Source organism: Gadus chalcogrammus, chromosome 13, assembly GCF_026213295.1.
Source record: "Gadus chalcogrammus isolate NIFS_2021 chromosome 13, NIFS_Gcha_1.0, whole genome shotgun sequence".
NCBI classification, from domain to species: Eukaryota; Metazoa; Chordata; class Actinopteri; order Gadiformes; family Gadidae; genus Gadus; species Gadus chalcogrammus.
This window is the reverse complement of record NC_079424.1, coordinates 10,188,020-10,200,584: the sequence shown is the minus strand read 5'-3', so window position 1 is coordinate 10,200,584 and position 12,565 is coordinate 10,188,020. Positions and strand designations below refer to the sequence as shown.

The 12,565-nt window shown below is 47.2% G+C and overlaps 1 protein-coding gene across 3 annotated transcripts in view; it reads right to left on the bottom strand.

Annotated features, from left to right (window-relative positions):
• The window catches only part of LOC130402559 (plexin-A1-like), a 172,561-nt gene that overhangs the window by 68,197 nt on the left and 91,799 nt on the right, over positions 1-12,565 (bottom strand). For all 3 annotated transcript variants that reach the window (XM_056606771.1, XM_056606773.1, XM_056606772.1), the window contains exon 9: positions 6,467-6,581. In XM_056606771.1, coding sequence (XP_056462746.1) covers positions 6,467-6,581 — 115 coding nt within the window. The remainder of the gene's footprint in view (positions 1-6,466; positions 6,582-12,565) is intronic.

The window sequence follows — 12,565 nt, the reverse complement described above, 5'->3', positions numbered from 1 at the left end:
TCACACCCTGTCCCTCTCACCAGCCCTCGGAACACACCCCCCTCGTTTCAAGAGAGAGAGCCGAGGAGCCTTATCTCCTCGCCACCTCGTGGATACCACTGCTGCATTGTGGGTACCGGCACAGCGGGGCACCATGGGAATGGTGCGTGTCAAACCGAAGTTGACGTTTGTTAGGAAATGAACGACAATTTGGTGTATATATTTTATTGCACTGTGCACCATGGCATCAAAGCATTAGTCAACAAAGACGCATAGAACAACCAATTGTAAGAACTTAATTCATGCCCCTAGTTAGTTTTATGTGACTCGTACAGAATGACTATGTCAACACTATATGTGCACTGTAGTAAAAACAGCATAATCCCAAAAAGAATACTGTAAAAAACTGCTCGACTGTTCGCCAGTCGAGCAGCACAAAGAGCCCCTCTTGTTAGGGTTCAGCAGCGACTCCCGGGATGCATATTTCCCCAATTGACATCAACACGTCCCCCCCTGTCCCCCCAGGAACTATACCTTCAAAGGGGACCTTCATGTCCACTCAATGGAGACGAAAATAAAATAATCCAGAGTAGTACAAATGAATTACATCAAAACAAATCCAATCAATACTATATTGTGCATGGTTATGAAAAACATAAATGTCTCCGGACAAAGAGCCTGTATACGTAATGGGGTTAATTGGATTCATTTCGATCACTGCTCGTATGGATAATGGGCCGAGGCATCGTAACGGCTTGTAGGGAGGGAGTTGCCATGACAGCAAGCTGTTTGGCCTTGTATGAGGTAGCCCATAATGTAAACACCATACACAGGAATCCTTCCTCGTGTATTTCTTCCCCGCCTCTCTGTTCCACCTTGCTGGCAGTCTCTCCCTGTTTGACTTCCTCCATTTCTGCCTCTTGCTCTTCCCCTCATTGCTTTTTCATCCTAACTCTTTTATTCCAACTCGGAGCTTACTTATTCAGAGCAAACATATTCACATTTCTATCCATCTTCATCACTCTTTCTCTCAGTGACTCTGCATAAATCTTTCCCCCCCTGTTCTCTCCGTTTCATGCGCTCTATCTCGTACTTTTCTCCAAACGCATACACGGTTGGTGGTAAGAATGCAATATTCATCTGTATTCTCCATTAGGCAGGCAGACAGTGAGGGTTGTGGAAATGAAGATTTAATACAGCCTGAATAATTAAACCACCGGGACATGTGACTTGACTCACACACACACACACACAGAAAAATGCACGCACATGCACACACACACACACACACACACACACACACACACACACACACACACACACACACACACACACACACACACACACACACACACACACACACACACACACACACACACACTAATCCATCATGTCACAATATTCCATATGCGCGTGTTGGTAAGGGCACAAGACCATATGCATGCATCGCAGCCTTTAAATTAGTGCTTTACATTTGGGTGTTGCTTATGCTCAAATGACCTACACGCACAATGTGCAGGCCTTTTCTGATTGGCAGAGGATTACAGCGAGAATAACACAGCCCTGCATGGAATTTGTCCTCTTCTTCACATACAGCTCAACTGCCTCATAAAAGCTCTTTCAATGTCATTTCAGCTTAAACTTGTTTTCTTCCTCTTTCACCAATTAGGCTATCTTCCAATGAGAGAGCTCAAATTGCCCTTAAAATGTACATGTAATGTAACACGCGCCATATAAGCAACATTACTTCCCATTGTATTCCTTTTTCAGTCAATATGAATCCGAGGCTGTCCTTGGATGCTATACATCAGGCTCAGTGGCTTACTTCTGAAAGGGAAGATGTGCAGTCTTCTGTTGGCCAAGGCAGTTCTTTCTAGAACGGAAACAATTTTAAGCATTCCCTGCCTTCTCTTGGCGGGATTAATGCTGGTTGCCAGGTGCTGCTTTCAAATTTTCAGCTAGGAAATCTTTCGTTCCTTTTCTTCTGTGTGTGTGCGTGTGTGTTTGCATATGTCCTGCCCTAGGCACTCTGTATCATGTCAAAACTAAAGGAGAAAACAAGGGCAGCAACGGAGGGGTGTAGAAGATAGGCTGTGGGACAGTTTGGTTAGAAATAGTCAATATCTCAGACAGAGAGAGACAGAGAAACACGCCAAATCTCTCTCTCCCTTATTCCCCACCTTCCTCCTTGAGAACATGTGAGACACACACACACACACACACACACACACACACACACACACACACACACACACACACACACACACACACACACACACACACACACACACACACACACACACACACGATAAGCAGGGCAATGTGATATTGCACATCTGAACTACGTCCAAACTAGATTTTGGAAACCCTTTATATAATTATACGTCTCTTTGGTTGCAGGTCGCATTCTCATGCACCGTTGGTTATTATCAATGACCAAATACAGAAGATATTCATGTATGTGCGTGTGTGTTTTTGTGTGTCTATGTCTGTGTGCGTGCGTGCATGACTAAAAGCACATGATGTCCCAGAGGTGAATACTGACTCTTCTCGACGAGGGCCAAGCACTCCTTGAAAAGTTCACTGTGGGAGTTTGTGACAGTGAACCGCTGGGATCTATCTGGCAACCTGACTGACCTCACCCCCACCCTGTGGCCTCCCTTCACTAATCTTCCGCTCAATGGACGACTTTGGCTGGTTAAATTGTGTTGTTCTCCCAGAGAGCATTACATACTTCACGTGATGGCCAAAAAACATTTCCTGGATGGCCCCTCCCATTCTACATCTGGTCCACATTACAACTTCTCCTCTGCTTCGCTAGCTGCCATGGTTAATAGAGAGAGAGAGAGAGCGAGAGCGAGAGCGAGAGCGAGAGCGCGAGAGAGAGAGAGAGAGAGAGAGATGCTAGGTGTGCTTGTAGATGCAAGGATATAGGCAAGGATGGAACGAGCTGATGAGCGAGACAGAGGGGAGGACGCAACAAAAGCAGTGCAGAAAGAGAGAAAACAGATGATGGGAGGATAGAGAAGAGCGGGAAAGCAGTGGACTGACTAAATAATGCCCCTGCCTCCCCCAGCACCTCTTCTTCAGAACTGTCAGCTGGGCTTCGTCCAGATAAGAACCAATGACAGCCACGCAAAGGTCTCACACACACACAGTGATCTAACACAAGACAACACCAAGCCCTTCACGTTCAGCGACACTGACCTACAATGTGTGTGTGTACCCGGCCATGGTAAACTGAGTTCTACAGTGTCACACCACTGGCACAAGAGTCTGTGAGTTAGACAGTCAGACAGACAGACAGCCTTTGCAAATAGTGTGTCAGTTAGGGAGCAAATGCCTGACAATACATGGCCAATCAAGTTTGTGGCTGTGTAGCTGCAGTCTAATTGAAGATTAAGTCCACACTGAGCTGGTTTCTGGCCATGAAGCATATTGTGACAATTGTGCTCTTTATTTACACAAGAATGTAACAATTCATATCCTAGAGATGCATCAGGATTTCCATAAGTGGATCTGCAATCACTGTTCCACTGTTACTGCCAATGATGAGGGGGTATGTGTCTGTGTGCTAGTGCGCGGGAGTGCATCTGTGTGTCTCTTTGCATTGCTTGAGGTCTTTGTGTGGTAATTACCACAGGGCGGACCGAGTACGCCACCTGAACTTTGATTGACACAAGAAAACATGCACTTACAGCAACAAAAACGACATGAAGAGAGAAAGCGCAAACGAGAGAGTCCTCCTACGAGCGACGGGAGAAGCAAACTGAGAATCCCAATCAGGCTAAGCAGCGTATTGATTGCAGAGGGAGGGATGTCTGTGTGGAAATCAAAGCCCACGGCATGAGTCACACCAGGGCCGATTCTTACTGAACCCAGAGCAGCCGCAGAGGGAAACAAAACACGTAAACTATTACCAGAGAATCAGTCAGCGAAATGGTTCAAGATGCGGACACACACTCGTGTTCACCGCTTTCCATTTCGCCAGCATTCGATTATAGAATCGTGGGTCACGGCTTGGTTCATCATATGCTTTTAGAAACACCTGGAAGTTGGTTGGTCTTATTCCCATGTCCATGTTTTTTCGCTTGCGTCAACAGGGCGATTACGGAAAATGCCCTTAAAGCAAGAACCTACTGACGTCTGAGATACAGCGTCTGCGCGGTCGCTGTGTTCGATCACATATGCCTGTTTAAGGAGCAGTAGGCAAAATGTCTGCACAATAAGTCAGTAAAAAATATCAAATTACGAACATAGCTTTCAAGAAGCTATCTGTAAATTCAATGTTCTTAAAAGAAACGTCATTCTGCTCACGACTTGGCAGCAGGCTGTCAAACATTGTTCAACCCTCCTAGCAAGAATCTGGAAGGGCTGGTCTTGCAGCTATTAACCAGGAAGATCATCTATGAAGATGACTTATACAGATCTGTGCAGGCATGAAAGGACATCATTTAGTGGGAGGGGATTAGTGCAGAGGTTTGTTTTCTTTTGTGTCTTTACATATGTCTTTGTCGGTTTGTGGTAACTTCATACAAATCTTGCTTACTGCTCCTTCAATACATGGCATGAGAGCAGATGAGAAACAGAAAGTCATCGAAAGAAAGAAAGGTAAAGAGACGCACTGATTTGAGGAGAGTACAGGAATGTAAGAAACCATTGAATGAATATGGTGCACAAGATGAAGGACAGGCAGGGAGAGAGAGAGAGACCAGAACAGAGAAAGCGAAAGATAAAGTAAAAGCAAATTCAGAAGAGAGTGAAATAGAACGAACAAACACAAAGTGGTTCAAAGGAACTCTTCCACCTTCACTTTTACAAGATTTCTACTGATGGAGGACATAACTGTAGAAAACACACCATGAAACTCACAACTCCTTAAGGTCTCAAGGAAGAGGGAGCACATACTTTTCCCTCATTCAATGAGAGAGAGAGAAAGCGAGAGGGCGAGAAAGCGAGAGCGAGAGACAGTACCTTGCATGAGGAGCTCTGTTCGTTGGACCAGTGAGGGCATGACCAACGCGTACGTCAGCACGGACGACAATGATGAACTGCTGTAAATGTGTGTGTGTGTGTGTGTGTGGGGGTGTGTTTGGTCACGTTGTCATTTTAATGTAATTGTGCATGACAGACAGATAGGATGTGTGTGCGCATGCGTGTGTGTGCATGGGTGTGTGTGCGTGCATAAAGAGTGTGGCAGGCAGGATCTCACAATGTCACATTCTCTCTCTGGCTCTCTAACTTTGTCTCCTTTAACCCTCTCCTGCTGCTGAGAACCGGTCCCTCAAGAGACGCCATCGGAGACGAGGGAAACCATGGCAACATGACACGCTGCACAATATCAACACGATTGGGATATTTCCCATGGTGCACTGTGCCGATGTATATTCTCTGGAGACCCTTGGCATCCCTTCGTTAGTCCTCCTGTATTTCAGCATTTACAGGAGCCAGTATTTCCACCTACTTACCCTCCATGCTAGCCAGCTGATCCGGACTGCCTCTTGGATCATGGCAGCCCAGATCAGCTAGCTCTGTGAGGCTGTGAGAGCAAAGACTCTGTGCTGCTCTGGATGGGGTCCAGGGGGTACTATAAGCATGCTAACTGCTTACCAGAGTGGCTAGGCTTACAATCGTGCTGCCGGTTTATTCCAGTGATATAGAAGACCGTAATACGATAATAGGCTGACCAATTAATAAAGGGCAACAGCCAATCGACCCAGGGGGATGCAATCCACGGACATAGAGAGCAAGAGAGGTAGTGAGACTGGCGAAGTCAAAGACCGAGACAGAGAGGGAGAGAGGGAGAGAGAGACGGGTAAAGAGAGAGCTTGTGGTGGTGTTTGTTGTATGTTTGTGCATGTGGTGCTAATAAAACACAAGATTGAACACGAGAATCAGTCATTAAGGGAAGCGGCGGGGAACAGTACATTCATAAAACAGCAAAAAGGTTGCTTTGCGCTGTCTGTATGCGTGTGAATTTGATCATTTATGTGTGCCTTAATTTTTGGAGTGCGAGAAAAGTAGAGAGAGAAAAACCTCAACATTTGCATAAACAATCTGAGTGTGTGTGTACATGTGTGTGTGTGTTTCAATGTGTACACCATCACTGCCTTCTGGTGTACACTCTGACAGTTGACAAACACTTGTTATGCCTTGCCTGCTGCATCCGCCACTCGGCCCGATTGATATTAGCCTTTATGCTAATGCGACGATGGCGCCGCGCGGAACAAGGCAGTATTCCCATAGCGCCTCATTCATCCAGGCCTGCTTATAGCCTTATGGGCCAAGACAGAATTACCGCTGCACACTACACAAGCTGTTGTCAACTTGCCAACGCTGCTATCTCGCGCACAGGCAAGCAGACGCACAGCACGCCAACACAAGCCGACAGGGGGGGGGGGGGGGGGGGGGGGGGGGGGCTGGGGGGATGTGTGTCTGCGTGTGGGGGGGCAGAAAGTACATTCAGGGGGCAGAAAGTAGCACTCACCTCAGAGATGTTGACGCGGCCCTCCTGGAAGGAGCAGTCGTTGACGTTCTGCGTGCACATGTGGCGGTACTTGCACCAGTGACACGGGTACGACCCGTTCACACAGGACAGGCAGCTGAAGTGGGGACGACGAAGGGGAGGGAGGGAGAGAGAGGGAGGGTTAGAGAGACATTTAGAACGCATCAGAGCTAGACTGGGTCGTTTCATCGCATTATGCACGGTGGTTGTGAAGTCAAATACAAAACTGATTGGGGAGAAAGATGGAGGAGATATTTGTCAGGACAAACAGATAAAGCGGTTCTGGCAGGTGGGGATTGCTGCCTCTCTATTCAAACCAGGCCCAACACGAGCACTGTGGCGCAGGATAGCAGAAGCGGCATGTGATGCATCTTCCCCAACGGAAAAATGTTTTTTGCAAGCAACTAAGTCGCCTGCCAAGCAAATACATTTTTGGAATCATTTCGCATTATATCAAACGTTCTGCAAATGTACAACTTGTCTTTGTTTCTTTCCGCTAAGATTGTTTCGACCTGCGGACATCACTCGATGTATCATTCACCGTCTCAATCTGCACTTTTCCATTCTGCTTGTAAAGCCCTCACTCTCTCTCGGCCCGTCTCGCTCGTTTGATCACAATGCGCCCGCCCCATCTTTCAAATATCTCCCCTTGCCGTCCCATTCATCACTCCGATCCCTAGTGAGGAGTCCGAAACGACGGGCTCTGCATTCACACAATGATCGCCCTCACAATCTGCCTAGTCCTGCATATATATTTCAACACCCTGAGCTCTCTCTATACCTCCACTGTCATCCTCCCCACCCCATCGGGCCCATCAGGCCTCTTCTTTTACCCCCCCCCCCCTCCCTGAAAGAGAGATAGTGAGAGCTAGAGCCAGAGAGACCTCTGTTCTTTGTCCACGGCTCTCTTTCATGTGTCCCCAACTAAGAGCGTTCCACCCTTTTAAATTCACCTGCTCACACACAGGCTCCAGGGCTGAGGCAACAGAGCATCGGACCCAAGACACTTGGGGGGAGGGGGGTGGGGGGAGGGTGGGGGTGAACTAGAGTGAAATAGAGAGAGTGAGCGATAGAGAGATCAAACGTAGTTGGATTACCCAGGGAGAGGAGGAGACGGCTGGCATTGTGGGAGAGGGGGTTGGGGGGAGAGATGGAGGGAGACGGGGTAAGGGCTGGTTTAGCCAGTGGGGCTCTGTATGGGTGACTTGCAAGAGCGAAAGGTAACAAAGGTTTGGTTGTTGAGGGCGGATTTGAAATGATTGTGTATTAGTGTCTTTCTTTCACTAACGGTATGAAGGACACCTGCGAAGGAGAGCAAGGCAGCAGAATGAAGGCCCTTCCATCAATGATCAATTAAATGAAAAAAGCAATGAAAAAAATCAAGCAATGAATGAAAAACAATTGCTAATTTTATGCCTTTTTATTTTATTGTTTGCTTGATAAGTCCTTTTTTCGCTTGAGAAAACATATGCTTAAGATCAAAATTATGAAACGGAGCTAGTCAATACAAAGACAGAGTGTGGACCCTTGCATGAAAAGAACAACGAGAGATGTTCAATTTACAGGCTGATTTATATTCAACAGCATCTGCCACGAATAAATTCACGCATCTGTCTGGACTCGATACCGCCACGCTCCTGACAAGCTCTCTCTAGTGCGTTTTAACCCGTGTAAAGATGGAGCTATACCTTCAACCGCTTGCGATAGAACAAAAAACCTTGCACGGCCTTAACTCTTCAGCTCGGAAACGGAGCCACATAGGAATCAATCAAACCCGACGTAGATTCATTGGGATCAATTAGAACGGCTCGTTTGTTAGGTGCGCTCTTTAAGCGATCATTTCCAGCCAAGAACCGCTGCATTCGAGTGAGATCAGAGGCTGCAGCTTAATTCAATCCCACCATCACTTTAATTGACCAATTTAGCATTGTGCTGAGAGAAGCTGTCCATTTGGAATGAGGAACGGGCAGCTAAGGAAATAACAGGCCTCTTAATCCCGCACCAGAGCAAGTGGGGCATTTGTCAATGTAGCCTACAAATGGAGGGAAAGTGATTAGGGCTGTGGTGGGTTTGGTTAGCATAGGTTGCAATGCCTCTGAAAAAAAGGAAAAAACAGGGCTGTATCACTGTGAAGCTGTTTTTTTTCTTATCGGTCGCGTCTCCAATCGGGTGGAGATAGATTGGAGAGTCTTTGCGCTGAACAAATACGCAAATGGCACAACGTCAATGCAAGACAAATGAACACGGCGGCGTTAGCGCATCGCGCATGCTCGGTTTGCCGTTTGTTAGCAAAACTCGGAGCAGTGGTAGCTTCTTTTTAGCATCACAAAGAGCCTTTCTTTTTTTCATGCGGGGTGTCAAAACATCGATGCCTTGATCATTTGAAACACAGAACACCAGCCGAGAGGACCAGATGACCAAGACAGGGATTATAACGTGCAGCGGGTGGCTCACAACAGCACAGAAGCCAAACGTACACATGTGCCCACAGACACCATGAATAATCCCCCCCCCCCCCCACTCTCCTTTTATCAGACTTTTATCTTTTATTCATGGGGAAATCAAGCTCGTTAGTGTGCTGGTGACTTTGATACGGAAAAAATATCAGCAACCCCCAACCTCATGTGTTGCGGGGCCTTTAGAGAAGGCAGAGAGCCCCTTCATGAACGGATCATGCAAGTCACCTACAATCAGCCACAGGCCCCGTCTGACAACCCCCCGGTGTGCGCCCTTGGCCCGAGTTAACGACTAGTTACTGCGCTGACAGCCTCCCAACCGCAGTATAAAAATACAATGACAAAGAAATGATGTAGAAATGCAATTCCTATAGCTTTGAGTGTAACCATTTCTGAGGAGCCCAGCGAGGATAAAATGTAAAGACAAATCTACGGTTTCAAAAGGACCACATAGATGTGGACATCTCTGTTACTATGCTCTTCCTGCTTGAAGCACTCTGCGTTTCCCCTCAGAGGCATACGAAAGAGCCGCAATCCGTTTGGCCACGCCGATAATGCTAATTTAATCGGCCCATATTCACATGCTAATTGAGCCCGACTACCTTTAGTGCCGTAATGGCAGTTTTCTTTTAAGGTCCTCGCCTAAACAATGGGCTTTGATTCCCTCCTTCTTGGGCTGTCCCAGAGTGCTGGGCTAGCGTCCCCTCTTGTTCTTGTAAGGTGTGTTTCACACCCCGGCACTTGGTTCAACAAATTATTTATTGTATCCCATTCATTTTTAGAAACAGCCATATAATTGAAATGGCCCTCAGGCATATTGTATCCTTGTCCTTGAGTATTTCCTTGGATGGAAAGAGGAGGGTGATGGACGATAATATGCAGCTGTTTCCTTGTGACGACGTGATTGTTTCAATGGTACAATTCCCAGGGCCGGTTCGGATTAATTTAAAACTGAACTTAACTCATTTCACTTTCCCTCGTGTCTTTCCAAAACCTTTTAAAAAGGTTTTACTTGTTTCTCTTTTTTTCAAAGTCTTTCTTTGTCTTTACAAGTCATTTACTGTCATCTCCACAATAAAATGAATCTTTTCATGTAAGACCTTGGTTTATTTTAGTACACGTTTACCTCTTTATATAGGAATTAAATGAGTTTATGAGGTACAACAATCATACAACAAATCATCCAGCCATTGCCTGTGCCAAATTAACCCGGCTATAAAAGGTGCGTCATATTGTCTCATATATATTTAATCCATAGTTCATTGCTAGACTATGCAGTCTCTCTTTAATAAATGGGTTGGGGCAAAGAAATGTGGAAAAAGTATATGAAAATATTTAATTAAGGAGCCATCATGCCCTTAGGCGATATTCCGTTTCAATCTCCGCAATCCCTTAAAGTAAAATAGGGGGTTTACTAATTAGATGAATGCCGCTATGTAAATCTATAGCATTTTTTAAAAGACAGGGGCCACAACCTAATCAGTTGAGTAAATAAAAAGGGGTGGTGTGTGTATGTGTGTTTTGGGATGGATACAAGGAATTGACGCTGTGTGCGTGAGTGTGGATCGAGGGGAAAAAAATCTGAAAGTTAATGAACAAACAAAACAATGCTGATGCGGTATACAGGTGGATGCTAGCTATGCTAATGAAACACATTTGGTGCATTGAATATGCACCTAAATGGGAATGTTCACACTGCCTGATGTATTAATATGGTGTAGTGATTCGAGTTGTGTATCTGGGAATGGGTGTATGGATGTTGCCGAGTGTCTTGGCCCCGTTGCATGGGAACCTGTTTCTTTTAATAACAACCGGGTCAGGCATCCCTGGGTAAGCCCCATTTCGAACGGGGGTTGGAGGGGGTGGGGGTTGGGTTGGCAGTGAGCAAAAGATACAACCTCCCGTAGCTGTAACGTCATTAAACCATGACATCACTCTGATTCTGTATTAGATCAGCCCTTCCAATAGGATTTAATCACCGTCCAGGTTCATATCTTTATACGGCTTGGCTTTGCCCGTCTCTGGGTCAACTCTAATTAATCTCCAGGCTTCATTACGTGAGCTCACCAGAAGAGTGCCCAGTAAAAAAAAAAAAAAAAGCACCACAATTTCACAATTCATACACGACTTCGTATGAGATAATCCGGGGGGCCCCATGTGCTCGATATCAAATGCCTCGGCCATGAAGACGAGGATACCTGTCCCCCGTCCGACGTGAAATGAATCCGCACAGGAGAAAGCCACGCGGGGAGCGGGGGACTCGGGGGAGCTGAATTAGCCATGAGCTGACATTGTAGCGCGCCACGCCCTTTACCAGCTGAGCTAATCAGTGTTGTTGCTACAGAGGATTAGTGTTTTAGATTGGTGGTGGTGGTGGTGGTGGTGGCGGTGGAGGGGGTGGGTTAGAGAGGTCACAAAGTCACAGATTAGGTGTCCGAGGATATCCAGGGAGGTAAGTGGCAGGGGCAGAAGAGGGACGGCGGTGGCGCGGTTGTGCGTGCGTGTGGTGTGTGAGTGTGTGTGTGTGTGCGCGTGCGTGCGTGCGTGTGTACGTAGGATGGGGGTCCCGGATAGAAGCCTCGGTGGTGGTTACCCAAGGGGGCCTCTGGACCATCTGCTGCCCTGCGGCTAATACCCCGGCAGACGGGCCCACACCTACCCCGGATCAGCAAGGCTAGGGGTGGGACAGAGGGGCAGGGTAAGGTGGGGGGGCTATGGGTGTGTGGATATAAGGTGTGGGTGGCCCACAGGGAAGGGGGGGGGGGTGTGGGGGTCTGATCATTAGCCAAGCCCCCAGCCAATGGAGGGCAGCAGGGGGGAGGCCCCACTGCATGTTGGGAGATTTGTTTTTTTGCTTCCTATTTTTTGGTTTTGGTTGAAATCCGAAGGGGGATGCTATGGAAAACAGTCTCCGAGGGGGGAGGGGGCGGGGGGGGGGGGGGGGGGGGGGGGGGACAACAGACTCGCCGGAAAAGACAAAGAATTGTTTCTAGAATGGTTCTGTTTGTTTACTGTCTGTTCTGTTTATTTACTGCTCGTTCCTTCACACCTGCATCTCACACCCCGGTCGTCTGTTGCGGCAAACCCGGGCCACATTTGTGTGAATGCAAATGAGCCGCAAACGGAGCATTTGGGCGCGTTAAAGAAAGCTCACTATTTGTTTTCTCCCTGAAACGGGAGGCGACGCATAAATGAGTCTGGGGGTTGTGTGTTCGGGAAGCATTACGGCGTATTGTCATGTGTAATGAATTAATCATCAAAGGATCATTAGGGTGTACAGTGGGTTATGATAATAAGACTAGAATTACCGTCTCCTATCCCCCTCATTTCTCACACACGGCACCTTCGATTTTTCACTGCGATGGTAATACAAGACCCCCCCCCTTCCCCGACCGATGGGGGGTGGGTGGGACTGGGGTAGCGTGTGTGTGTGTGTGTGTGTGTGTGTGTGTGTGTGTGTGTGTGTGTGTGTGTGTGTGTGTGTGTGTGTGTGTGTGTGTGGCTGCAGTATATATTATATATTCCCTATACTGTAACGGAAGCCTTCAGGGAAAGCAACATAAGAGCTTGTGGAGGGGTTTGGGGGAGGAAACATAGGGGGGTCTAGACATAAAATACATAATCA